This window comes from Nicotiana sylvestris, chromosome 8, assembly GCF_000393655.2.
Source record: "Nicotiana sylvestris chromosome 8, ASM39365v2, whole genome shotgun sequence".
Lineage (NCBI taxonomy): Eukaryota > Viridiplantae > Streptophyta > Magnoliopsida > Solanales > Solanaceae > Nicotiana > Nicotiana sylvestris.
In genome coordinates, this window is record NC_091064.1 from 219,504,411 (window position 1) to 219,532,120 (window position 27,710).

At 36.2% G+C, this 27,710-nt stretch overlaps 3 protein-coding genes across 4 annotated transcripts; 1 reads left to right on the forward strand and 2 right to left on the reverse strand.

The window, feature by feature from the left end:
* Positions 1 to 979: 979 nt before the first annotated feature.
* Positions 980 to 2,070, reverse strand: LOC138876387 (uncharacterized). The gene is made up of 3 exons (XM_070155298.1): positions 2,008 to 2,070; positions 1,721 to 1,870; positions 980 to 1,657 (listed from the first exon to the last, which is right to left on the reverse strand). Exons 1-3 carry the CDS (start codon positions 2,068 to 2,070, stop codon positions 980 to 982), a joined length of 891 nt encoding a protein of 296 aa, XP_070011399.1.
* Positions 2,071 to 8,875: 6,805 nt separating this feature from the next.
* LOC104240415 (reticulon-like protein B4) lies at positions 8,876 to 11,486 on the forward strand. The gene is made up of 5 exons (XM_009795256.2): positions 8,876 to 9,206; positions 10,277 to 10,457; positions 10,608 to 10,749; positions 10,888 to 10,957; positions 11,047 to 11,486. Exons 1-5 carry the CDS (start codon positions 8,963 to 8,965, stop codon positions 11,214 to 11,216), a joined length of 807 nt encoding a protein of 268 aa, XP_009793558.1. The 5' UTR covers positions 8,876 to 8,962; the 3' UTR covers positions 11,217 to 11,486.
* Positions 11,487 to 12,275: 789 nt separating this feature from the next.
* On the reverse strand, positions 12,276 to 25,984 carry LOC104243238 (uncharacterized). 2 transcript variants are annotated; one of them, XM_070155604.1, is made up of 17 exons: positions 25,881 to 25,979; positions 25,034 to 25,239; positions 23,686 to 23,807; positions 23,500 to 23,588; positions 23,205 to 23,240; positions 22,964 to 23,057; positions 22,461 to 22,503; positions 22,261 to 22,355; positions 21,535 to 21,599; positions 20,896 to 21,392; positions 20,727 to 20,814; positions 20,498 to 20,638; positions 19,709 to 20,277; positions 13,966 to 14,104; positions 13,821 to 13,889; positions 13,590 to 13,718; positions 12,276 to 12,798 (listed from the first exon to the last, which is right to left on the reverse strand). In XM_070155604.1, exons 2-17 carry the CDS (start codon positions 25,231 to 25,233, stop codon positions 12,685 to 12,687), a joined length of 2,490 nt encoding a protein of 829 aa, XP_070011705.1. In that variant the 5' UTR covers positions 25,234 to 25,239; positions 25,881 to 25,979; the 3' UTR covers positions 12,276 to 12,684. The 2 variants fall into 2 exon arrangements, with proteins under 2 accessions (XP_070011705.1, XP_070011704.1); XM_070155603.1 differs by having other exon boundaries at positions 25,034 to 25,984.
* Between the last annotated feature and the right edge of the window lie 1,726 nt (positions 25,985 to 27,710).

The following is a 27,710-nucleotide window of genomic DNA, read 5'->3' on the forward strand; positions in this document are numbered from 1 at the left end:
CCAAATTTTTAGAGCAAATACCACTGCAGCCATCTCCAAATCATGTGTAGGATAGTTTTGCTCGTGCTTTTTCAATTGTCTCAAAGCATAAGCAATAACGCAACCATTTTGCATGAGAACACATCCTAATCCCACCCTCGAGGCGTCACAGAATACTGTAAATGCTCTGGAACCTGATGGTAAGGTTAATATTGGTGCAGTTATCAAACATGTTTTGAGTTTTTGAAAGCTTTGCTCACATTCCTCCGTCCACTAAAACTTTGCATTTTTCTGTGTTAGCTTGGTTAGTGGCGTTGCTATTCTAGAGAAATCCTGCACAAAACGCCTGTAATAGCCTACTAAGCCTAAAAAGCTACGAATCTCTGTAAGAGAAGTAGGTCTGGGCCATTTCTACACAACTTTTGCCTTCTTAGGATCTACCATAATTCCATCTTTGGATACAACATGCCCCAGAAATGATTACTGAGTCTAGCCAAAATTCACACTTTGAGAACTTAGCATAAAGCCGATGTTCTCGCAATGTCTGCAACACAGTCCTGAGATGATTCTCTTGTTCTCCCTGGCTACGAGAATATATCAGGATATCATCAATAAATACTATTACAAATCTATCCAGAAACGGCTTGAACACGCTATTCATTAAATCCATGAATGCAGCTGGAGCATTAGTCAGTCCGAAAGGCATCACAAGGAACTCATAGTGCCCTTATCGAGTTCTGAAAGCAGTCTTAGAAATATCTTCATCTTTGATTCTCAGTTGATGATAAGTAGAACGGAGGTCAATCTTTGAAAAGTGGGCAACTCCTTGTAACTAATCAAACATGTCATCTATAAGAGGCAAAGGATATTTATTATGTATTGTTATCTTGTTCAACTACCTGTAGTCAATGCACATTCTCAGGGATCCGTCTTTTTTCTTTACGAACAGTACTGGTGCACCCCATGAGGATACACTAGATCTAATAAAACCCTTCTGTAACTATTGCTTTAGCTCCCTCAACTCAGCTGGTGCCACTCGATATGAGGGTACCGATATTGGCTGTGTATCAGATAGCAAATCAATACCAAAGTCTATTTCTCGTACTTGAGGCAATCCTGGTAAATCCTCAGGAAATACATAAGAAAATTCTCTCACTACTCGTACATTTTCTATACTAACTGTTTCCTTTCTTGTGTCATTTACAATAGCTAAGAGACCCAAGCAACCTTTCTTCAGAAGTCGTTGAGCCTTCATAAAAGATATAATTTTGCAAGTCTCTGTAATCTGACTCCCTCTTAGAATAAAACTGGGTTCATTTGGTATCTCAAACTTAACTATCTTTGCATGGCAATCAACTATAGCATAGCAAGAAGATAACCAATCCATTTCCATCAGCATGTCAAAGTCAATCATATCAAGTACAATAAGGTCAGCTAGAGTATCTCTACCCTCAACCCGAATCTGATAAGCATGATACACGTATTCAGCTAATAGAGACTCTCCAATAGGAGTAGCAACTAGAAAAGGATCATTCAATAGCTCAGGCTGTCTACTAAACCTCAAAGTAAAGTACGAGGACACATAGAAGTGAGTAGATCCCGGATCAATCAATGTAAGTGCATCAAATGAACAGACAGAAAGAATACCTTTAACCACAACATTCGAGGCCTGGACATCCTGTCAAGTAAATGCAAAAGCTCTCGCCTGACCTCTACCAGCATTGCCTTGTCCTTGATTCACAGTAGCACGGTCTCCAGTACCTCGACCTCTATTTCCTGTACCTGTAGGACCTGAAGTATTGCGAGTAGTCTGAGTCGGTACAACTGACTGAAGAGAAACTTGATTGAAATTTCTCGTAGGCTGAGGGAAATCCCTCAAGTGATGTCTCAACTGGCCACACCGAAAGCACTCTCCGGTTAGAACATGACATTGGCCCAAATGTGATCTACCACAAGTCTAGCAGACTGGAGTAGTTGCATATATCTGCCCAGAATTACGATATCCAAAAGATGATGGTCCCCTATTACCTTATCTGTAATGTGGTATGTATGTGGAATGTGAAGACATGTATGTCCCTGTCTGAGAACCATGTTATTGTTGTTGTCCCTGATTTCCTTCTCTTTGATTTTCACTAAAACTGCCACTAAAAGCCCCTCCTATCTTGGCCTTCTTACGTAAATCACTAGCTGCACGCTCATCACTTCCCTTGTTTTCAATCTTTCTAGCAAGGTCGACTACATCAGAGTAGGATAAAGTCTTCATCTGTGGGGCTACTGCAGTGTATAGACGACCAACCAATCCATCAACAAACCTCTGAACTCGAGCTTCTTCGGTAGGCATTAAGTAAGGAGCATATATAGCCAGCTTACAAAACTTAGCGTTATATTTTGACACATCCATATCTGGAGTCTGAACCAATCTCTCAAAGTATCTAGCATATTTTTGCATCAAGCTGTCTGGAAGGAAATGATTCTTGAACAACTTAGTAAATTTGTCTCATGTCAGTGGTGCTACTCCTGCTGTCCTTCCTAGCAATATAGTTTCATGCCATGTGTTGGTCATATCCTCTAGTTTGTATGCTGTGAGCTCCACGACTCTCTCACTAGAACATCCAAAAGCACATAATGCCTTGAGTGTCCCATCCAAGAAAATTTGAGGATCTACTGAATTATCGGAACCTGTGAATTTTGGTGATTTCAATTTAAGAAACTCTCGCAGGGATACTTCCTTATTTCCGAAAGTCTGAGTCTGGGCAGGTGCTTGTGCATGTAAAGTAGCCTAAGGAGCTGAACTTCCACCCTGAGCAGGCACCAATGCCTTTAACACATTCAATAACCTTGCCACTACATCTGTAGGTAAGGCAACAATAGGTACAACAGTTGGCATTGGTGGTGGAGCGTCTTGAACTCCCTGCCCTTGCACTTGATCTGGCATAGTAGCTTAGGGTTGACCCATGTTCCCAACTTCAGGTTGAGGAGCAGTCTGTCTTCTAGTTTGATGAACCCCAACTTGATCGCCACCTCAGGTAGTACCACGTCCAGCACCACGTTCAGCATATGAGGGTGTGCGTGTCCTAGCCATCTGCGAAAGAAATATTCCAAAGTCAATCTCAAGTTATCTCAACGCACGATCAAAGAATGAAAGAAGGGAAAACATTCCTAGATGTTCAGTAGCCTCAAAATCATAAGTATGGGCGCCTACATACCCATGAACAAGACTCTACTAAACATTTCTCCATGACTCAAGACTTAAAGCCTAAGCTCTGATACCAACTTTGTCACGACCCAATTTAGGATTGTGACCGACACTTAGGAGTAAGTGCTCCCAAGTAAGCCTCATCGGAAATTTTATAGAAAATCGGACAGAGTTTCCCCAATTTTTGGACCATCCCAAAAATTTTCCTGTCTCAAATCAACAACCAAACATCCTAATATCATACCAAACAATTGACAACTTGTTAATTAACCAATACTAGTCTCCACCATAACTAAACCAACCAACTAACCACTAGAAATACTAATTTATCTCCAACTTTGATAAATGAGAACGATACTCAACATAAGACTATAATAATAAAAGAATACTCACGACATTAAAATAATGACTATGAAGCGACTCTTAAAGTTCAAAGAAAAAATTATAACAATAAATAAAATCTCCGCCCACGCGAACAAGTGCGAGGTTCACCAAGAACTATCAACCTGTGCGCTCTAATTAACGAAATTCTCATCCGCGTCAACTGCTATCTCTGTAAAAAAAATTAGCGGGGAATGAGTCGCTAGCTCAGTGAGTAATAACACTTAACCACAACCGTTTTTATTTGGGGACAAGTCAGAGAACATGCTAGTATATTAAACAGAAATTATCATAAAAATGCCCCTTTCAGAAACAATAAACAATTTTCAGTCTCATCATGTTTTTCTTGTAGTATAATACAATTGACAATTCCGTAATAAGCTCGGTAACCACTGTATAATATCAATATTCATATTTTGGGAGGTTTCAATGAACGGATCATGTAATCGGTATAACTGTGGAGTTCTTCGCAAGAAGTCAAATATAGCGGTAGTCCCTACTCGAGGGAAATCAGTAACGGTATGCTAGTTCTACATTCCCACTAGCGAAGGCTATAATGGTACTCCGTAATTACAAAGTGCACCAGGTCTAACGAACCCGTCGTTAGCTACGGGATTCTTCAATGTCTACTCCAATTTATACTTGTCTTTGTAATCCGTATATACTCGTAGAAAGTCTTTTAAATCAATATAGGGCATTTCAGTTCTTATCAAATCATATAATTTCATTTCGATAACAGTAAATTCAAGTAACAGTAAAACAGATCTAGTGACAACGAAAATATTTAAAACCACGGTAACCATCTCAAATAACTATTTCGGTATCATATTGAGTAAAAAACTTGTCCCACATGCAACTCAAAATAATCGGTAACATATTCATCTTAAAAATTATGTGTAAATCATGCAAGTTATGAAAACACAAATTGCGGTAAGATTACTACTCATAGTACTCGTGTTGAAATACCAAATGCTTCACCTCGAGCAATTCGTACAAATTCCTCAAATCAATCTATAATTATATAATATTGATCTCATGTTAATTGCCTCATTTAGGCTAAATCCATCATTAATTTAGAATACACAATCATCAGAGTTCATGTTTGAGTCTTAGTTTGCGGATTTATATTTAATCATAGAACTAGTCCATAATTCTATCAATTTCAAACTATTTAGTATAATTTATTCCTCTAAAATTAGACCTATCAATGCTTAAACCAAACCTTTATAGCCTTATTATCTCCATAGTTATTGTATATTTCTTTTTATATAAGAGAAAGTTGATATTGAATTCTTTTGTATTACATGAAATTGCATAGATACAGTGAAATAATTCAACAGATGAGGATAAGAAGGTTAACCTCTTGAATCGAATGAAAGCTTTAATACTTTCAATTTCAACTCCCAATTTTTCTTAAGGCCTTTGTCCAAAGCTTTCTTCTTCTTCTTCTCTTCCTCCCCCACCCCCCCTCTCTCTGCTCGTTTCTTTTTCTTTTCGCCGTTTACTTCTGCTTTGTTTCCTTTGAGAAAGGGTTTGAAGCTTTTTAACCCTTTTCACTTATTTCTAATGGGCTTTGGCCCTTGTTTTAAATTCCTTACTTTTTTTTGTTTATTTGTTTATTTTTTATAGATAGTTTAGTATTATTATTATTTTGCTAATGATCAATACATCCTTATTAAAAAATAGGGTATTACATATTACTGCAGAGATTGGGGAAGAAGATAAGCCTTCTAATATTCCTTTAGAAATGCAAGACAAGTCTTCTACTAATATGGAAGCGTTGTGCAATAGAAGTAGAGATAAAATTGTTGAGAAATATTATCATATGTAAGTAACTTTATTTATTATTTCATAGTGGATTATCAATATATAGTAATTTGTGAAATAAGACTTCTAATTTATGCTGAATGATGTATTATGATTATTCGAATTATCATGTAACAATTAGTAATTATACTAGATAATATTATATGCTTTGGTATAACTATATATGTAAAATTGATTTAAATCTTTAATACGTTTGTGCTTTATGTTTTATATTTTAATTAAAAAAAAATAAAAAATAATAAAAGTATCTTATGATGAATATTTAAGTTTATTTTTCTCTTTAAAAGAATTATAAGACCTTGGTACTATCCTTTTTGGTAATTTGACACTCAAAAGCACTTTTTAGAAAGATTGGCTAAACACAATTTGTTCACCAAATGTTGCAAAAAGTACTTCTTAAGTAAATTGGCCAAACACAAACAGTTTTTTTTTTCAAAAGTACTTCTGAAAAAAGTACTTATGAAAAAAATGTACTTTTCAAAATAAACAGATTTTAGCAGCTTGGCCAAACGAGCTCATATACTCCCTCCGTTCACTTTTACTTAGCACGTTTTGACTTTTCATGCTCCTTAAGAAATAATAAATGAAGTGCATAATTTACCATGATACCCATATTATTTGATGCACATTTTTTTTGAATCTGAGAAAAGGATTAGAAATAAGTAATTAATACTATGTGTATAATATTTGATTTTTCCTGGTACCGAGAAGGAATTTTTTTTTAAAAGTTGCGCTTGGATTAAAGAGTCTCGGAGTATATGTTATATTTACAATGAACAAATTAAAGAGATGGTTAAGATTAATATGATGAATTTTCTTGTTAATTAATGTTAAAAGGTGAATTATTTCATATATGTAAAAACAACAAAAAAAATCAATTAAGTGAATTAGAGAGAGTATTTCAGAAAAAAAACACTGTATGATCATGGCTCCTAAAAATTTTATATTTTTGAGATATATAAAATTATAAATTTGAAGTCTTCTCTAAATAGAGATGTCATGTTCAAATGGAATTTCATATTAATTATTCTAAAGCACCTGATTAGTTAATTATAACCTAAAAGTTAGCTGATTAAGAATTAGATGATTACGAGTGGAAGGTTGATAACTTGACCTCCTCCATTAAGAAAACAAATTAGTTCTAGAAGCCACTATATTTAATTATCGATAAAGTTCAATTCTTCTTACTTACATGTCAAGCTATCTGGTATCCACAAAAATAGATTTAAATTTATCTTATTTTATTTGTGATGTGATTAAACAGTTGAAGATCGATAGATGTAATTTCTGATAGCCAACTAGAGTGAAAAAAAGTTTTGAAGTTAACTCCTAGTTTTGAATTTTTGAATTTAATTATCGATAAAGTTCAATTCTTCTTACTTGCTTACTAGTTTTGAATTTTTTGAAAATTTGAAAAAACTCCAAAAAAACAGTTTTTTTATTCAGATCACTCACGAAACTTAAAAAATAATTCAAAATTATATTCGTGTTCAAACATAACTCTAATTTTTAAATACCATTTTCACTTGAATTTTTTTCACTTTTTTTGTTTTGAAATTTTACAATTCTTATATCCAAATGCCCACTAAATTTCAAATACCATTTTCACTTGAAATTTTTTTTTCTCCCTTATTTGGAATTTTACAATTTTTATGTCCAAAAGCCCACAAAAATAGGAGCATTTTTAAGATGCACAAAAGTGCTACGTGGTTATACTTAAATATAGACCTTTATGTCTGATTTTTAGAGATCTTTAAAGAATTTCCTCTTTCAAGCCTTAGTAAGTAAGCAATCAAATCCGTTTCGATTCAATATTTTTCTTAATATAGGGAAATTATAGAGTATGTTTTTTTATTTATTATCTTTCTTAACATACAAAAATAATCTACTTTTATCAGGGGCAGAGTCATAGTATTGGTTACGGGTTCGGTCAGATCCAGTAGTTTTTGTTCAAACCCTATATTTGTATTAAGAAATCTAATAAATATATACAAATTATTAATTCAAAACTCAGTAATTAACTTAGAAGAGTTATAATCCCGAACACATAAAGTTCAAATCTTAACTTCGCCTCTACCTTTTATAGTAGTCTTCAACGTAGTGCCGTTATTTCTTACGAATAAATATGTTTGTTAGATTGCTAGACCACTTCCTTGATTAGTATTTTAAAAAAGTTTTATAACTTTAAATTCGAATTAATATAGTAAATCGTTGTGTTAATTCAAGACTGTAAACTATATCAAATTTGAATACTAGTATTTTGTTTTATATCTTATATTAGTGTTTATATTATTTAGGACAAGAGGTAGACTAATACCAACAACTAATTTCTTGATTGTTCTTTGTATTGGAGTATTGTATTTAAACAGTAAAATCAGTAATTACAGTGGAATTAAATAGGGTAAATTGAATGGTAAAAGACATTACCTAGAAGCTAGATATTTACCTCGAAAAAATCAAATCTGGTACAGTACGATCACGCCCCCGTTTGTCTTCACATTTTCGTTCTTCTAGTACCTTCCATTTAGCTCAATATACATCAGCTGCCACGCCGATTAAATTAACGGCTCAGATTCTCGCTTTCACATAGGACCAGAATCTCGCCACCACTCTATTCTCCACAAATTAAAAAGGGAAATTTTCTTTAGTCCCTCAAGTATTGTAAAAATAGCAATGTTGATCCCTATAGTTTTTGACTAAATAGTGGATTTTTAATTCATAAAATTATTTCATTTCTATCGTTTGAGAAGTAAATTTTCATATATTTAACTAATATTTATTTATTTACATGTGATTTCTCATCTTTAGCCTTTAAAAAGGATATAATTATTACTTCCCTTTCCCTTCATGCAATGACACTTGACTTAGTATGAAGAGAAAGAAAGTACTACTCAACTAACATGCATAAAATGTTTATGCTTTGAAATGAATTAAAATAATAATTGAAAATTCAATTTGATAATTAAAATAGCATGTTATTTTAAAATTGTACTTTATAAATGAATACTATTATTGTTAAACTAAGTCACAATGTAAGGTTATAAAATAGGAGTCACATAAACTAAAAGACGGATAATAATATAACTTTCTATTTTACGTTAATATTATATTGAGTTTGTTGAAGTTAAGTAAAGGATAAAAAATGGTAACTTATCAATTGGAGGTTAAAAAGTTTGCATATTCAAACGTAAAAATGCCTTGTTAACGAAGTAAGAATATATCATGCTAGATTAGATACAAATTTAGGTAGAGGTAAAAAAGCATGTGATTTCATCATTTATGTCTACGTATTTATTGATAAAATTACTATGTTGACAAGAAAGAATAAGAAAGATTAGTCGAAGCGTGCACAAACATATCCAAACACAACATTATTAAAAAGAGGTAGCTAAATTTGATAATGAAAGAGTATATAGGATCAAACATTAAATTGACTAATAATTGAAGGACTAAAAGCAAAATCATACCAGTATAAAGGCAGCTACAGATTCATCTTTTCTCTCTCAGAATCTCTGCAACTTTTTCTCAGATACAGTAAATTCACCGAATTTGAAGGATTAGGGTTTTACTTTACTGATAATGGCGGAACACGAGGAGCGTAAAGTGGAGAAATCGGATGAGCATGAGGAGTCTGTAATGGAAAAAATCACTGAAACACTTCATCTCAGTAATAATAACCATCACTCTTCTTCGTCTTCTTCTGATTCTGATGACGATAAGAAAACGACGTCATCTCCTCCCGTAACGTCGTCGTTTAAGTCTAAAGTTCGTCGGCTTTTTGGTAGGGAACGTCCTGTTCACAAAGTCTTCGGCGGTGGTAAACGTGAGTCTCTTTTTTGCTTTTTTCAATTACTCTAAATTTTTTCAGCTCTTTGTTTTAAAAAAAAGGAAAAAAAATCTAATTTAGTTGACTAATAACAGAGTGGAACTTTTATTTGATTAAGGATTCATATTTGGATTGCTACGCTATTTGCGCTTTAGATATTCTTTTTTTGTGGGTTTTAATTGTATATACTTGTTCGCTGTTTTTTAGATCTGGATCTGTATATTAGTGTAATTATAACTTTAAAAAGATTGTAAAAGTTTTTGGCTTTTTGTTTAGTTTAATGGGTTCAGATAGCTTGTGACTATTGATGGATCACTTTGCTCAAAATATTAGGCATGAGTGTTGCCTTTTTACCTTTGAGATGATTATGGTGTTTGCCCTTCTGCTTGGATTAATTACTAGCATAATTTATTTTAAAATTCTTTTTTGTGGTTGGGGGGGGGGGGGGGGATTGGTCAAGTGTACGGTAAGCCTTGCGATATTTTAGCTTAAGGGCAAAAATATTTTTGAGGTATTTAGATCAACATTTTGGGGAGGAAATATTTTAAATATTAGTATTATTATGTTTATTTTGTATAATATTAGCCTGAAACGAGTTTATAACATTGTTGGTGAGACCCCAACTTTTTTGGGATTGAGACTTAGTTGTTGTTGTTGCATAGTTGTTATTGTTATTGCATTCAGATAGCATTTTAATCTAGTCCAAATGGAGCGGATTGGATGTAGAGAATTCATATATTGAGCAGACCTAGCTTAGAAGTTAAAGGTTCATTGCAACCAATAACTTTGACGCTAAACCTTTATATACATTAACATTTGATAAATTAAGTACACACAATGGACTCTGAACCTAGTTAATCAAATTGGTTGTGGTAGAATTCCAAACTCAAACCTTTCTCAAAACTAAACCAAAAAAAATAAAATAAAGAATTTCGAACTCTCAACCATAAAGTTCAAATCTTGAATCCGCTTCTATAATTATATAGCTGATCCAATTAGTATTTTTTAGGCATAGTTGATTGATGTGGAAATTCATAATTCACACGATGTATTGTTCGGTGGTGCAGCTGCTGATGTGTTCTTGTGGAGAAACAAGAAGATATCTGCAGGATTTCTTGGTGGAGCCACAGCTATCTGGGTTCTCTTTGAGGTAGTAGAATACCATTTCCTTACCCTGCTCTGTCATGGTTTGATAGTTGCTCTGGCTGGGTTATTTTTGTGGAGCAACGCTAGCGCCTTCATTCACAAGTAAGTTATCTTGCTGTTATACTTAAGTGATATACAACTTTTAAGAGGAATGTATATTAGAGGATTGGTATAGCAGACTCTTACAAGTTTGGGATTGAGGCTTAGTTGGTTGATTTTTTGATTGATTGATGGTTTCTTTGTCCTACTTAGATCTGCACCACACATTCCGGAAGTTCACATCCCTGAGAAACCTGTATTGGAGTTTGCCACTGGTCTTAGGAATGAGATCAATCGTGCCTTTGCAGTTCTGAGGGAAATTGCAGCTGGAAGGGATCTAAAGACGTTCCTTATGGTGCGTGTCTTGTTTTATATGCTAAGTTCTAAGATACTTTCATCTGAATGACTTGTTTGGTTACAAAACCTCATTTCTAGTCATTACATCTAGGATTTTTTGGTGTGATATCCAATGTTAATCTTGTAAACTTACCAGGTCATTGGTGGCTTGTGGATCTTGTCAGTCTTGGGCAGTTGCTGTGATTTCTTGAGCCTATTCTACATAAGTAAATTCTTCACCCTTGATTAGTTGGCCTTAATTTTTAGACGCAAGTTTTGGTGATTCGATATTGATTTGTGCAACTTCTTGAAACAGTTGTTGTGGTGCTCCACACGGTGCCTGTTCTGTATGAGAAATATGAGGACCAGATCGATTCTTTTGCTGAGAAGGCCTTGCATGAGCTCAAGAAACAGTATGCCGTCTTTGATGCAAAGGTATTGAGTAAAATTCCTCGAGGGCCGTTGAGAGATAAGAAGAAAGCTTAGGCTCTCACTATGTTTGGAAGAAGAAAAGGGGACGTGTTGTGTTAACAGTAGATGCATTTTGTGATTGTCCTCGTGAATTTTGATACAAGATGGTGGAACCCTGTTGACTGATCCCAAGTGTCGAGGTGGTTGAATTGATCTTTTTACAGCTATATCGTCTGATCATGGATTATATTTGCACGGATTTGTGTTTAAGACCATGGAATTGATGTTGATGTATAATATGACATGGGAATGCTCGTTAAATGGTTGTTTATTTGGCTGTTTCTATTTTTATTTTGTTAATTATTCGTTTGAGTTAATCTTCCTTTTTTTTCTTCTAATCGGTAAAGATCGTAGAGGTGGGGCAAATAGATTGAAAACGATTTATGAGGGCTGAATATCTTAAGCTGATAAGGACTTGCTACTGGGCCAATGCCGACAATATTTGTTCCATTTCTTTTGAAATTGATTTTTGTTTGAACCACCGCAGGAGATTATTAGTTTTGATGTCTTAACTCCATATTTCAAAGGTAGTTCTTTAAAGTTTCATTTCAGAGAGTTTGTGTTAATAATTAACTGGCTATATTGCAGTTGTGTGTTTTGTTTGCATTTGTCAACGGGGGCACAATTATGTGATACATCTATTCCTCCTAGTGTTGAAAAGCTCTTAGGGTTTTGGATGAGTTTAAACAGTTTCAAATTGGTGCTTGGACTTAGACGTTTGTCAGCGCCATAAATTAAGGGCAGCACCGCGTACTAAGTTCCTGATATGTGCGGGGTTCGGGGAAGAATCGGATCACACCTGTCTATCGGATTCTTCGCCATCTGCGAATTTTATTTTGACAAGGTAGTTAATGTGGTATATGGAAGGCATGATCTAATTCTTGTATTGGAGAAAACATAAAGCGGGAAAAAAATGTCATGAGCTAATTATCTGAACATAAACAAGTTCAACTTTCTTGTGCAATTAGAGATTACTCAGTTCACAACTGATGAATGTGTGTGGGGGGGGGGGGGGTGATTTTACGTCTTCTATCAGCAAATAATTGCAGAAAATACATGGCACAGAAAGGAAGCTATCTAAAGAATTCCTTCAATCCACACATCAAATCCATTTCTGGTATCATTACATTGTAAATAAAAGGTACGAGCGGTTGGTTTCCTTACAAATAAGGGAAAGAAAAAGACTACTAGACTAACCAATATCGGAAGAAAAAGTCTCTTCCTCCTACTTTTCCTTTGGTGTTAAAAAGGAAACAACCAATACAGTACCTTTAGACGTGTACAGGTTAATATTACAGAAGCAACAAAACAACAATTTCAAACCTACAACAACAATTAAATCCAAAGCAAGCAGGGTCAGCTAGACTAAGTTACTACCATCACCTCTTAACATCAACTTTCTTGTGTTAGCATTTCGAGTTTCTGAAGAAACCAAATGTTTGGCACGTCGAGAAGGGTGCAGGAAGAGGAAATTAAATCTATCCTACAGGAAGTAAGATAACTGCTCCTTTTTCCTTGATCCTCCTTCCCCGTATAACTCATTCCATTGCTTTAGTTCACTCATTATTGATCCTCCAGCCGCAAAGCTAGCTGCAACCTGTTACATCAAACAAAAAAGACGCAATGAAATCAAGTTCTGCTAATAATAAGTTGTCCACGGAAGTTGCAGTCATGAATATACTATGAAACTGATTGAATAAAAGGACACACAAAGTTAAAGGGTAAAGTCGGACCTTATTAAGAAGAGCACTCCTTGAGTTCTTGTTTGAACTATATATAATTTCCATTTTCACAGAGAAATCTGGACGCTTTTACTGTAATGACTAGTCTCTCATGCATATTTTCCTTATTTTTAAATATTGTGTTTCTTTAGGTTATCATTGGTGGAACTGCTTACTAATATACTCATCTTTGACGTAATAACCATCAATAAGAATTCATTTTTGCAGATGCCTATTGAGAACCATTTGTAACTGATCTAATAAATGTATACTTCAGAAGCTTCTACACCTGCTGAAATTGACCTTATTCTAACAATCCGTTTGGCTCAAAAATCAGATCCTTGAACTCAAGATCCAATTTTAACTCTCCCTCCCCACGAGCTCTCATTGTGGTAGTTTGTTGTTTAGAAATTGGCAATTTTTCAATTTATAACACCTGGAGTTCAATAAGTATCTTAATTGATAATTACTCGTCATTGGCAAGTTGGTGCTATAGTTTTACCTATTTGGTTACTCAGGTTATGTACTTCAAGTTCTCCAATCTTTACCTAGTCAGAGTTGTATCCTTCTTGCTCTGTCGTTCATCTTAGTAAACATTAATTGATTCTGTATGAAACTTCACCATCTATTCATAAGCTTAAGCTGATTTTGAGAAATTTCTTTTTACCTGATTTTTGGCTTGTTTGAAGTCTTCCATATTCAAAGGCCGGATAGTGATCACCTTATCCTCTGTATCTTCATCTGCAGGCGGAGCAACTCCAGCTCTCTTAGCTTCCTCAGCTCTCCGCTTCTTCTCCTGCAGAAGTGGAAGTTCATTAATAAGAGGGAAACAGTAAATGCAGGAACAAGCAAGAATCAGTTAGAAATATAAACTGGTTAAGGAAGACAAGGCACATACAAGGTCTTTGAGTCTTTCTTGCTGTATCAACTCTCTAACTGGCCGGTATGCAGCAGTAGTGCACAGATTCTGTCCCAAGCATTGCCAAATATTTCTTAGTTGGTGGGATTTAAGGAATATGAAAATCAGAAACAAGATATACAACCTTGAGATCACTTCCAGAGTATCCTTCAGTCATTGTTGCCAGCTCCTTGAAGTCCAATCCGTCATCAACTTTCTCTTTGGCCAACAATGTCTTCAAGATCAACTCCCTATTCTCTGTTGATGGTAAACCAACCATAATTCTGCATTTAAGAGAGAGGATGATTACTATTCGACATCTAAAACAGAAAAAGAATGTAGTGTTTAGTGATGATGTCCATCTCATCGAAGAAGTATTAGGCATGTGCCTAATAAGAGTTTTCTTTGGTTTGGTAGCCAACCTTGTTGACTTGGTTTGGTTGGTAGCCAACCTTGTTGAATTTCTTTGGTTTGGTAGCCAACTTTGTTGAATTGTGAAAAGTGTGTGTAAATTGTCAAATATTGTAGGCTTTAGAGGGTGAAGCTTTGGCTATAAAAGGAGAGCTTCAACTCTCATTTCTTCACACCAACAAAGAGAGAAAGAAAGAGTGAGGTTTCACAGACAAGGTATAAGAAAATAGTCTGTGAGGAAAATAGAGAGTGAGCGATATTGTAGTGAGGTGGGAATATCAAAAGAGGGTTATTTCTTTTGAGTGTTGTAGTGGTCTTTGGAGTATTTATCTCCGACCTACAAAGTGTAAAATTCCTTACTATAGTGATATCAGTTGCTCCTCTCGGGGTCGTGGTTTTTTCCCTTATTCAGAAGGGTTTTCCACGTAAAAATCTTGGTGTCATTATTACTCTTTTATTATTGTTAATTACCGTATCTCGGTGCTACATTATTATTCCGCTTTATTACCGTGAATATTATTTTGGTAAGGGGTTTATTCCCAACAACTGGTATCAGAGCACAGGTTCTGCTCGTTCACTGAAATACTATTCACTGTCGGTAGTACTATACTTGGTGAAAAATAAAAATGTCCGGAGTAAAGTACGAGGTAGCAAAATTCAACGGAGATAACGGTTTCTCAACATGGCAAAGAAGGATGAGAGATCTGCTCATCCAACAAGGATTACACAAGGTTCTAGATGTTGATTCCAAAAAGCCTGATACCATGAAAACTGAGGATTGGGCTGACTTAGATGAAAGAGCTGCTAGTGCAATTAGGTTGCACTTATCAGATGATGTGGTAAATAACATCATTGATGAAGACACTGCACGTGGAATTTGGACAAGGTTGGAAAGCCTATACATGTCCAAAACGCTGACAAATAAATTGTACCTGAAGAAGCAGTTATACGCCCTACACATGAGTGAAGGTACGAATTTTTTGTCACATTTAAATGTGTTTAACGGACTAATCACACAGCTTGCCAACCTCGGAGTGAAAATCGAGGAAGAAGATAAAGCCATCTTGCTATTGAACTCGTTGCCATCTTCGTACGATAATTTGGCAACAACCATCCTGCACGGTAAGACTACTATTGAGTTGAAAGATGTCACATCGGCTCTTCTACTCAATGAGAAGATGAGAAAGAAGCCTGAAAATCAAGGACAGGCTCTCATCACAGAAGGTAGAGGCAGGAGTTATCAAAGGAGTTCGAACAACTATGGTAGATCCGGAGCTCGTGGGAAGTCAAAGAACCGATCCAAATCAAGAGTCAGAAATTGCTACAACTGTAATCAACCAGGTCACTTCAAAAGAGATTGCCCAAATCCAAGGAAGGGCAAAGGTGAAACCAGTGGCCAGAAGAATGACGACAACACAGCCGCCATGGTGCAAAATAATGATAATGTTGTCCTCTTTATAAATGAGGAAGAGGAATGCATGCACCTGTCAGGTCCAGAGTCGGAATGGGTGGTTGACACAGCGGCATCTCACCATGCCACACCGGTAAGAGATCTTTTTTGCAGATATGTAGCAGGTGATTTCGGCACAGTGAAAATGGGTAACACAAGTTACTCAAAGATTGCGGGGATTGGTGACATTTGTATCAAGACAAATGTCGGATGCACATTGGTTCTAAAGGATGTGCGGCATGTACCTGATTTGCGGATGAACTTGATCTCGGGAATTGCTTTAGACCGAGATGGATACGAGAGTTATTTTGCAAATCAAAAGTGGAGACTCACTAAGGGATCATTGGTGATTGCAAAGGGAGTTGCTCGTGGCACGTTGTACAGGACAAATGCAGAAATATGCCAAGGTGAATTGAACGCGGCACAAGATGAGATTTCTGTAGATTTATGGCACAAAAGAATGGGTCATATGAGCGAGAAGGGATTGCAGATTCTTGCCAAGAAATCACTCATTTCTTATGCCAAAGGTACAACTGTAAAACCTTGTGACTACTGTTTATTTGGTAAGCAGCATAGAGTCTCATTTCAGACATCGTCTGAAAGAAAATTGAATATACTTGATTTAGTATATTCTGATGTTTGCGGCCCAATGGAAATTGAATCAATGGGCGGTAACAAATATTTTGTTACTTTTATTGATGATGCTTCACGAAAATTATGGGTTTATATTTTGAAAACCAAAGATCAGGTGTTTCAAGTTTTCCAGAAATTTCATGCTCTAGTAGAAAGGGAGACGGGTCGAAAGCTAAAGCGCCTCCGAAGTGACAATGGAGGTGAGTACACTTCAAGGGAATTTGAAGAGTATTGTTCAAGTCATGGGATCAGACATGAAAAGACAGTTCCTGGAACCCCACAGCACAATGGCGTAGCCGAGAGGATGAACCGCACCATTGTGGAGAAGGTGAGAAGCATGCTCAGAATGGCTAAACTGCCTAAGTCATTCTGGGGTGAAGCAGTTCAGACAGCCTGTTACCTGATCAATAGGAGTCCATCAGTTCCGTTGGCGTTTGAAATCCCAGAGAGAGTTTGGACCAACAAGGAGGTGTCCTACTCGCATCTGAAGGTGTTCGGTTGCAGAGCTTTTGCACATGTACCAAAAGAGCAGAGAACAAAGCTGGATGATAAATCTGTTCCCTGCATATTTATCGGATATGGAGATGAAGAGTTCGGGTACAGACTGTGGGATCCTGTAAAGAAGAAGGTCATCAGAAGCAAAGATGTAGTCTTCCGAGAAAGTGAAGTTGGAACTGCTGCTGATATGTTAGAAAAGGCGAAGAATGGTATAATTCCTAACTTTGTTACTATTCCTTCTACTTCTAACAATCCCACAAGTGCAGAAAGTACAACCGACGAGGTTGCCGAGCAGGTGGAGCAACCTGGTGAGGTTATTGAGCAGGGGGAGCAACTTGATGAAGGTGTCGAGGAAGTGGAGCACCCCACTCAGGGAGAAGGACAACCTCAACCTCTGAGGAGATCAGAGAGGCCAAGGGTAGAGTCATGCAGGTACCCTTCCACAGAGTATGTCCTCATCAGTGATGAGGGGGAGCCAGAAAGTCTTAAGGAGGTGTTGTCCCATCCAGAAAAGAACCAGTGGATGAAAGCTATGCAAGAAGAGATGGAATCTCTACAGAAAAATGGCACATACAAGCTGGTTGAACTTCCAAAGGGTAAAAGACCACTCAAATGCAAATGGGTCTTTAAACTCAAGAAAGATGGAAATGGCAAGCTGGTCAGATACAAAGCTCGATTGGTGGTTAAAGGCTTCGAACAAAAGAAAGGTATTGATTTTGACGAAATTTTCTCACCTGTTGTCAAAATGACTTCTATTCGAACAATTTTGAGCTTAGCAACTAGCCTAGATCTTGAAGTGGAGCAGTTGGATGTGAAAACTGCATTTCTTCATGGAGATTTGGAAGAGGAGATTTATATGGAGCAGCCAGAAGGATTTGAAGTAGCTGGAAAGAAACACATGGTGTGCAAATTGAATAAGAGTCTTTATGGATTGAAGCAGGCACCAAGGCAGTGGTACATGAAGTTTGACTCATTCATGAAAAGTCAAACATACCTAAAGACCTATTCTGATCCATGTGTATACTTCAAAAGATTTTCTGAGAATAACTTTATTATATTGTTGTTGTATGTGGATGACATGTTAATTGTAGGAAAAGACAAGGGGTTGATAGCAAAGTTGAAAGGAGATCTGTCCAAGTCATTTGATATGAAGGACTTGGGCCCAGCACAACAAATTCTAGGGATGAAGATAGTTCGAGAGAGAACAAGTAGAAAGTTGTGGCTATCTCAGGAGAAGTACATTGAACGTGTACTAGAACGCTTCAACATGAAGAATGCTAAGCCAGTCAGCACACCTCTTGCTGGTCATCTAAAGTTGAGTAAAAAGATGTGTCCTACAACAGTGGAGGAGAAAGGGAACATGGCTAAAGTTCCTTATTCTTCAGCAGTCGGAAGCTTGATGTATGCAATGGTATGTACTAGACCTGATATTGCTCACGCAGTTGGTGTTGTCAGCAGGTTTCTTGAAAATCCTGGAAAGGAACATTGGGAAGCAGTCAAGTGGATACTCAGGTACCTGAGAGGTACCACGGGAGATTGTTTGTGCTTTGGAGGATCTGATCCAATCTTGAAGGGCTATACAGATGCTGATATGGCGGGTGACATTGACAACAGAAAATCCACTACTGGATATTTGTTTACATTTTCAGGGGGAGCTATATCATGGCAGTCTAAGTTGCAAAAGTGCGTTGCACTTTCAACAACTGAAGCAGAGTACATTGCTGCTACAGAAACTGGCAAGGAGATGATATGGCTCAAGCGATTCCTTCAAGAGCTTGGATTGCATCAGAAGGAGTATGTCGTCTATTGTGACAGTCAAAGTGCAATAGACCTTAGCAAGAACTCTATGTACCATGCAAGGACCAAACACATTGATGTGAGATATCATTGGATTCGAGAAATGGTAGATGATGAATCTCTAAAAGTCTTGAAGATTTCTACAAATGAGAATCCCGCAGATATGCTGACCAAGGTGGTACCAAGGAACAAGTTCGAGCTATGCAAAGAACTTGTCGGCATGCATTCAAACTAGAAGACAGTGCTACCTCCTCTGGATGAATGAGACTGGAGGGGGAGATTGATGATGTCCATCTCATTGAAGAAGTATTAGGCATGTGCCTAATAAGAGTTTTCTTTGGTTTGGTAGCCAACCTTGTTGACTTGGTTTGGTTGGTAGCCAACCTTGTTGAATTTCTTTGGTTTGGTAGCCAACTTTGTTGAATTGTGAAAAGTGTGTGTAAATTGTCAAATATTGTAGGCTTTAGAGGGTGAAGCTTTGGCTATAAAAGGAGAGCTTCAACTCTCATTTCTTCACACCAACAAAGAGAGAAAGAAAGAGTGAGGTTTCACAGACAAGGTATAAGAAAATAGTCTGTGAGGAAAATAGAGAGTGAGCGATATTGTAGTGAGGTGGGAATATCAAAAGAGGGTTATTTCTTTTGAGTGTTGTAGTGGTCTTTGGAGTATTTATCTCCGACCTACAAAGTGTAAAATTCCTTACTATAGTGATATCAGTTGCTCCTCTCGGGGTCGTGGTTTTTTCCCTTATTCAGAAGGGTTTTCCACGTAAAAATCTTGGTGTCATTATTACTCTTTTATTATTGTTAATTACCGTATCTCGGTGCTACATTATTATTCCGCTTTATTACCGTGAATATTATTTTGGCAAGGGGTTTATTCCCAACATTTAGTACTCTAACACTAAAAACTATCCCAATGTCAAAAACAATATAGGAGATATCTAATTTATATGCTCCTGGAATATCTATGATTCCGGTTTTTAACTAAGCTCAACTGTTTATAAGCTCATGGAAGCTGGATTTGCCACAGAGTGATATTCATCCTACTTCAAGTTTCGAAGAAAATTAAAGTACATCAGAGGCAGATCAGATGTTACCTTCTTTCAAAACGCCTAATAATTGCTTCATCGAGGTCAAATGGCCTATTGGTAGCAGCAAGAACAAGAATTCTTTCACCTGCTTTTGTCAGTAACCCATCCCAGTGGGTCATGAACTCATTCTTTATTTTCCGCATAGCTTCATGCTCCCCGGCTCGAGATCTCTGTCCAAGCATGCTATCAACTTCGTCCACAAATATAATAGTGGGAGAGACCTTAGCTGCAAGAGTGAACAAGGCACGGACATTTTTCTCATCTTCTCCAAACCATTTTGAAGTAATTGTAGACATAGAGACATTGATGAAACTTGCTCCAGCTTCACTGGCAATGGCCTTAGCCAACATAGTCTTCCCTGTGCCGGGGGGCCCAAATAGAAGTATTCCTCTGCATGGCTTCAAAAGTCCACCTTTGAATAGGTCCGGCCTCCTCAGAGGCAACATCACCAATTCCTGAAGAGATTCTTTGAGTTCATCCAAGGCACCAATATCAGCAAATGTCACACCAATTTCACTTGCTGGTATAACTTCAGGCCTTATGCGCTTCTCAAATTCATTGTCCGGAGGAACTTCCTGGTATAATCAAAATCTTCAGGCTCCCATATTACAGAAGTTTAAAAAAAAAGTAGGAAAGTACGTAACATATTCTCCCACATTAGCAAATATCAGATGCTTCTTGTGATTAACACCTATAAATAGGTATACGTTGTATTCATCAAATCATAAATTATTAGTAAAATATATTGCTTCTCTTATTTTCTCGCAGAGCGAAACAATCAGAATGCCAACTCACAGGAGCTTTAGGCGTTGAGGTTGAAATGTTGCCATCCTTCACCGGTAGAGCAGGAGCTTCAGCTTCACCTTTGCTTTCTGGTAGGATACCTTCAGCTTTGGCTTCTGGTTTTGTAATACTAGTTTCTCGGCCCTGAGCATCCTACAACGAGTGAAAATAACTCAAACTCTTAACCCTACTATTTCAAAATTCCGTCAAACTTCTGAAACAGAAACCAAATTTATCCTACCTTCGATGTTTCAGCTTGTGCTTCGAGCTTTAAGGTATCCTTCCCAGAAGATTTTCCTTCCTGAAATACGCCCAATCCACGGGACAAGCTGTTGTTTTTCAAAGCAGGAATTCAGCAAAATTTTACACTTATCATCATAAAAAGGGAGAAAGAGGAGCGTAAGAAGGACCTTGAAGATGAAATAACAAGCTTCCCATTTCTGTATTCAGGGTCCTTTGTGTTCATTAGATGGTACGAGATTGCTGATACCACAATTTCTTCTATATAGTTACTTAGAACCATCGTGTCTGACATGCAAATTGAACCTAGATCTTCACATTCAATATCATTAGCAGAAAGCACTTCCATTATGTGATTTCTGTTGTCCTGAAACTGGATCATCTTCATATCCTCTTCTAGTTGAGACTTCCAACTAACAAGATGAGTTTCATCTTCTGGGGGTTTAATTTCAAGGTTATAGGGAAATATTGAGGAAAGCCTTTCATCTATTTCCCTATAATCATTTCCAGGGTCCACAATTCTTGAACCAAGGATCAGAACAGCTCCAGACAATTTCTTCAGCATTTTCTGGAACAACACATATATCTTTTCTGATCTACAAAGGACCTTCTCGACATCCCTTAGATAAAGAACTATGGGACTGGTTTTTGATACTTTGACAAGAACCTGTAAGTGGAGTTAGCAATGTTAGTCCGACAACTATATTAGAGAAAAATCAGGCAACAGCTATAATGGACAACCTATACTTGATTATCAAAAGCTGATTATAAACAAAAAAATTTGGAATGTATAGAACTCGAATGAATACCTTGTATAAGGTTTGTATAAGAAGCTTCTCATCAAAAGACCAGCTACTGTTGCGCGTAAGTGGAGCTGTGAAAGAATAAAGTAGTTAAAGCTTAAGTGGATCTATAAATTCTATCTCAAAAAGAATCCTACAAACTCTTCCATGAAAGACCACATTTCTGTCCATTCAGGTGGAGCATAAATCCAGTCTAGGCAGACTCTCAAAGGAAAATAATGAAGCACATTCAATCACTGATCGGCAAGTCGAGTCCCAGCTGACAAGCCGGCTAGCATCTCTGCCTACTTCAAGGTAAGAATAAGCACTTCATAGTTCTCTAAAGAATCTCATGTGTAAATTAAGAGAAAAATACAGAATTGTTTCATTGGCTTATACTTGCCCTTAAGAACTATAATTAGCCACACACAAGGTCTCAGCACCTAAGAAAATTAATCTACCCCTGGGATGTCGCCATTTAAACAAAATTTAGAAGAATTTAAGCCAGCTTGGAGAAGAGAGAGTTGGGGAATCAATCACAGTCAAACTGCTTTTTAAGCAAAGTACACCTCCTCACCCCAGAAAAAGGGAAAAAGAGAAGCAAAAAGGACACCGTAGTAGACATATGATGAAACATTAGCTATGTATAACACTATCTCTTAATGCTTAGGCCACAATTCAAAGGATCAAGGCAATTAAACTAGTTCAGTAAGCTTCAAGAAGAGCAATCTCATGACTGATGCAAGTCAAAACCTGGATTTCCCGATGTGCCATATGAAGTTAAATTATCCAAATTGGCCGAGGCAGATGCATTCCTACGCAAATTTGTAGCTTTTAACAACCCATCTCTGCAAACATATCAGGAAAGAACAATCAGATCATGACTGAGAAAAAAAAAAGGGAAGAAAAAATAAGTGAGTCTAATATATTCAAAGGATAAAGAGATGTCATACTTTGATCCAATATCTACTCCACTGCTTTGTCTACGCAATGTGCCTGCAGCAATGGATTTACACGCATTTGTAACAAAAACATGAAATGAAGAATCAAGTATGTAGCATCAAGTTGCAAAATCTAAGCAGGTAAACCAAAATAATCCACACCAACAATAATAAGCGCAAACAAACTAAAAGCTTCAATGCCTACAAAGTTAATATTAGTCAACATTTGAATCTCAACCCACTTGCACATGCAGTACAAAGAATCATGCAATGCTTCAGACTCTATAAAATAAGAAGAAGTTTTACTCGGTGAGTAAAAATTCGTTATCAGAAACTTATAATCTGTACTTTATTTTGTATCAACATTACAGAGACTCAGCTTCTTAGAAGACTTGGTTGTTTTGTGGGAAGAAAAGAGAACTTATAATCTAGTTTATTTTGTATCTTCATTGCACAGAACTCCCAGCTTCCTAGGAACTTGGTATTTTTCTCTGCAGGGGTAATCTAGTTCATACCTTTGTTTTCCTCCTTAGGCTGAAGCATGGAAAAGGATCCAAACATTCCAGACATTCGTCCCAACGTTGTCTCCGATATAGACCTTTTAAAAGACTGCAACAATCGAAGTTATCAACATTCAATACAGATTTTACTTTATGCATCAACATCTTTCTATAAGAAAAATTAATTTCTGCAAACAGAAGGACTTGTGCTAGAGGAAAGTTAGCAATAGGAAGAAGATGTAGAGCTTTGACTTACATATTCTTTGCATGCTCCTCCGTATTTGCTTTGCATCTGTAAAAGACTCGTCATCAGAATACTTTGCATATGGGGGAAAAAATCCAGAAGAATTAACCCAAATATCCGCCTACCTAATCTCTTCAACTAAAAATAGCCGATGAATGTATAATATACGTATAATTTGTGTATAACACATGTATAACTGTGTATAAATAATGTATAATCTATGTAGACCGGCTAGAAAAAGTAAACATTGAATCTGACCAGTTATTTGTGTAACAATCTCAAAAATCCAAGCTGTTTAATCACATACCTTCAGCGAAAAATCAGTTACATCCAGTAGCAACAACTTGGCATTAAAGTAATGAGCCAATGCCTTGGCAAGCATTTGTTGATAAAGTTCTGGAAAATGTGAATTATCACAACTAAATAGAAAATGAATGGGTAACAAACGAAAATTTGAAGCCAGAATCCAACATTTGGTATGCAAAAAACTAACCAGCAGGCCCTGACAGCAAAATTGTCCGACTAGCAGGGGAGAGGTTGCGAGTATGCTTAGCAAAGTCGGCATTTGTCAAATGAACAAAAGAAGCACTTGTCAGCAACACCCTTGTTTGCTCACTGTCATACGATGTATTTTTAAAAATCAGTAAGTATAAACTCTTTCATTTCTTAATTTAACATTAGCACTGATTTCATGGGGAAAAAATAAGTTCTTGAACCAAGCTGCTCTTGTACATAAAAGGGATGCATAACATATGAAACACTATACAATTCAGCTTATTTCTCAATGTCTAAAACACATGTCATTAATCTAACTAAACAATGGACCTCTTTCACAAGCAAATCTCGGTCCAAAATTCAAATCATTAAGGGTGTAATACCAAGAAACAGTCTTCAAATTTCCTTTCTTTGATCATGATGATAACATACTGAGAAGAAAGCCAGCATGCAGTTTAAACTCCCAAGGCGAACATTCTCTATGAATTCTGATAGCCTGAAGGTACTAACAAGTAGGGCTACTACTTCAGTGTCTGCCATGCAAGATTACCGCCAAGTGGTTCAAAAAAAGGAAAAAGTTAAAAAGGTTGTAGCTGATGGGAATAGAACTAATGACCATACAAAGGTTTTGAACTCCCTTGACTACTAAGCTATGCTTTTGGGCCATGTCAAGGGGAATCAAAACATAATATATAGAGGTAAAAAACAAATTTTACCTTACATATACAATATAATTTTTCGGCGAAGGGGGTTCGGGTGAACACTCTTCCGCCACCCTAAATCCGCACCTGACTGTATTAGTCTCAAAGGCCACTAAAAGTGCCACATAGTACTACTTTGCTAACCTTCGAACAAGTCCACACCTTTGCACTCACTCAAAACACAAGAATAAATGTCTTCAATAATACATTTCCAGAAGAAAATGGATTCATGTTATATAAACTAATAGTATAAAATTTTTACACTATCAGTGAGTTTTAACTTGTGATAGCAAGTCAGTTACCATCTTTCTTAGATTACCAATTAATGCTTATTAAAAAAGTTGTCTATAAACTGACAGTGCAATTTTTTTTTTTTCACACTATCAGTCAGTTGTAACATGTGGTAGCAAGTCCGTTACCATCTTTACTAGATTACCTATTACTAATGTTTATCATTATTTATAATTATCTAACAAATGACCAAATTGTATAAATATTTATTACACGTCCGAACTTAAACTCGAAAAAAATTCCTACTTACTATTTTTCAGATATAACATTAAAGAGTAACAGATATAAATGAAGCAAAGAAGGCATAGAAAGAAAAGGTTGCATGCATTGTTTGTTTTCCCTTGTTGTGATTACCTTAAGTAGTATGGAAACTCATCGAAGGTGACTTTACTATCTTTGCCATTAGCAATGAGGTTGAGCATCTCTTGCTCCATTATCAGAGGTGTAATAACATTGGCGGCGGATCCACCAGTCCATCTGCTAACCGTCTGCCCTGAAGCCAATCCAATCCCAACTCCAACTCCTATCCCCACACCCAACGCCGACAACAACATATTCTTCTGTTCCATCGCGCTTTATAGTCAAAATAAACTTTTCTCCAGACTCAAATTACCAAACAAATGAAGAGTAAATCACGATTTTTCAATGGATAAAAAGCAGAGGATATTTATTAAACTCAGATTTGGAGCCGAAAGCACTTATAATCGCTGAAATCGACACAAATTTTACCGTAGCTTTGGTAAATTTGCAAAACAGAGTACGTTGAGCACCGCCAACGAAACAACTCGTTTCTCAAAATATGAAGCAAATCATCACGACTTTTCAATGGATTAAAAGCAGAGGACTTATATCAAACTCAGATTTGGAACCGAAAGTGCTTAAAATCGTTGAAATCGACACAAACTTTACCGTAAGGTTTGATAAAACAAACAGAAATTCAAATATTCAACACTTTTCTCAGTATGAATATAGATCAGTTTTCTTCTCAAAGATCACTCATAACAGAACGCGTTACGATCAACTTTTCTCGCACTCTGTTTTTTGCTACGTCCGCGCAAATTCCTCACACTGAATATAACGTGTTTGCCTGATTAAAAAAAATCTCCTATATTTCTCCTATACACTGCATATAACGTGTTAACTGTATAATATGGTGAACAATACGGACGGATCTCGAAACAGTGAAGATTTTGTAGATTACCGGTGGCGGAGTAGCGGTGGTTCACGGCGGAGAATAAACGAGGAAAGAAATGAGAAAGGAGATAAAGGTGGTTAGAGAGACTGAAGTCTGTATTTTCCGTTCCCGCTTTTTCAGGCTTCGGGTCCTGACGTGTGAGTATTTGTAGATAAATATAAGGCAGGAATTATCTACGATTCAGACCGTTGCCATAACAGCGCATTTTGCTATTTTTTTTTTTAATATTGTCTTAATAATTTTCTCCACAAAACAAACTTCTATTAATTCATTAAGGATATAATATAACCAAAAGAATGTACTACATTATTTATAATATAATTTACAAAAATAATTTGATCTAAATCAAAAGACGTGTTAATTATCTTCATGTTTTATATCCACTTCTCAAACTGTTTTTAGGTTTTTGTTAACTTGTCCGTCTTTCGCAGAAAAAAGAATATATATTTTTATTACAGACATTGTAAATCGTATTTTCTACAGTTATTCTATTAGAAATGTTTAAGCAATTATACTTTTCTCTACGAATTAAATCGAGAATCCACGAGCATAGAAAAAACAACAGTTATAAACTAACTATTGCCTTCTTCGTGTCAACATGTAGCCCTGCATCAACAAATAAGCAGAATTCTAAAAATTATATCAAGATACCAAAGTATTAAATAACTGTGTAATTGATATATGACCTTCTGTGACCCGATGGGTGCATTGGGTCTCAGGTGATTATGGTAGGGATGCGATACAGAGAATCTTTTATTAGTTTTATTCTGGACTTTGTGATAAAATGGTCAGAACGCTGTACTTGGTACTATGCAACAAAATTAAATTCAACCGTGGCTGTGCCTGATGTTGCCGAAATTGTTAGCCAGTCAAATTTCAGTTACGAAAAGATTAGCAGGAATAATTTTACAAAAAGAGCCTTGGATTTATATGAAATGGCGTGATTGCCCCTTATCTTTGTATATATCGGAGCAAGTGGATTGACAAATATCTTACGGGGAAAAAAAAGAAGATAAGAGACAACTCTATTTTTGGCAAGTATACGTTGAATTTGGGACAACTTTGTGGAATCAGGTGGTTTTACTTTGTCTATATGTTGGTACTTCTCCATCTCAATTTACATACTAACAATATTTGTAACACAGATAAAGGGAGTTGAGCTTTGGCGTAACTCGTAAAGTTGTTGTTATGTGATCAGAAGGTCAAGAATTCAAGTCGTAAGAACAGCCTCTTATAAAAATATAGGTTAATGTTGCGTACGATAGACCTTTATGGTCCGGCCCTTTCCCGGATCCCACACATAACAGGAACTTAGTGCGTCGGACTGTTCTTTTTTATTTGTAATATAGAACAAGTAATATATTTGTATGACTATAAAATATCTAACTAAAAATAACATGAAATATTTAAAATCAAATTATTTTAAATAAAAATAATATATTCTTTTTTAAAACTAAACTAAAAAAATATGTCATGTAATTTGGAACGGCGTCTTATTTTTTTAATTTTCCAAAATGAAAAAGAAGGTTGGGGATAAAGTTTTTATTTTTATTTTAAGAAAAGGATCTTTCATCTTTCGAGAAAGATTGATTCTCTGATGACTGTTCCATAAACTTACATGCAAAACATGGAAAAATAATTTAAAGGAAAAGAAACAGAAGAAAGAAATTAATATATTTTGGCTGATACTCCACCGTTTCAACTTATCTGTCATATTTCTTATTTACACGCCCGTTAAGAAAATACTAAACATAAATTTTTTTTTGACTATTTTATCCTCATTTATATTTAAAGATATAATCTCTTTTCATTTAATGCTTACTCATAATTAAGATA

Excerpts from the sequence above, each read along its gene's own strand:
- LOC138876387 (XM_070155298.1), bottom strand. The coding sequence starts at position 2,070 with ATGGTTCTCAGACAGGGACATACATGTCTTCACATTCCACATACATAC. Across the intron at positions 1,871-2,007 it reads CATACCACATTACAGATAAG|TTGAGACATCACTTGAGGGA; the intron begins GTAATAGGGGAC and ends CGGTGTGGCCAG. Across the intron at positions 1,658-1,720 it reads GTACTGGAGACCGTGCTACT|GATGTCCAGGCCTCGAATGT; the intron begins GTGAATCAAGGA and ends TTTACTTGACAG.
- LOC104240415 (XM_009795256.2), top strand. The coding sequence starts at position 8,963 with ATGGCGGAACACGAGGAGCGTAAAGTGGAGAAATCGGATGAGCATGAG. Across the intron at positions 10,750-10,887 it reads ATCTAAAGACGTTCCTTATG|GTCATTGGTGGCTTGTGGAT; the intron begins GTGCGTGTCTTG and ends TAAACTTACCAG. Across the intron at positions 10,958-11,046 it reads CTTGAGCCTATTCTACATAA|TTGTTGTGGTGCTCCACACG; the intron begins GTAAATTCTTCA and ends TTCTTGAAACAG.
- LOC104243238 (XM_070155603.1), bottom strand. The coding sequence starts at position 25,248 with ATGGAACAGAAGAATATGTTGTTGTCGGCGTTGGGTGTGGGGATAGGA. Across the intron at positions 20,278-20,497 it reads CCTCAACGCCTAAAGCTCCT|GAAGTTCCTCCGGACAATGA; the intron begins GTGAGTTGGCAT and ends TGATTATACCAG. Across the intron at positions 13,890-13,965 it reads ACTCTGGAAGTGATCTCAAG|AATCTGTGCACTACTGCTGC; the intron begins GTTGTATATCTT and ends TGCTTGGGACAG.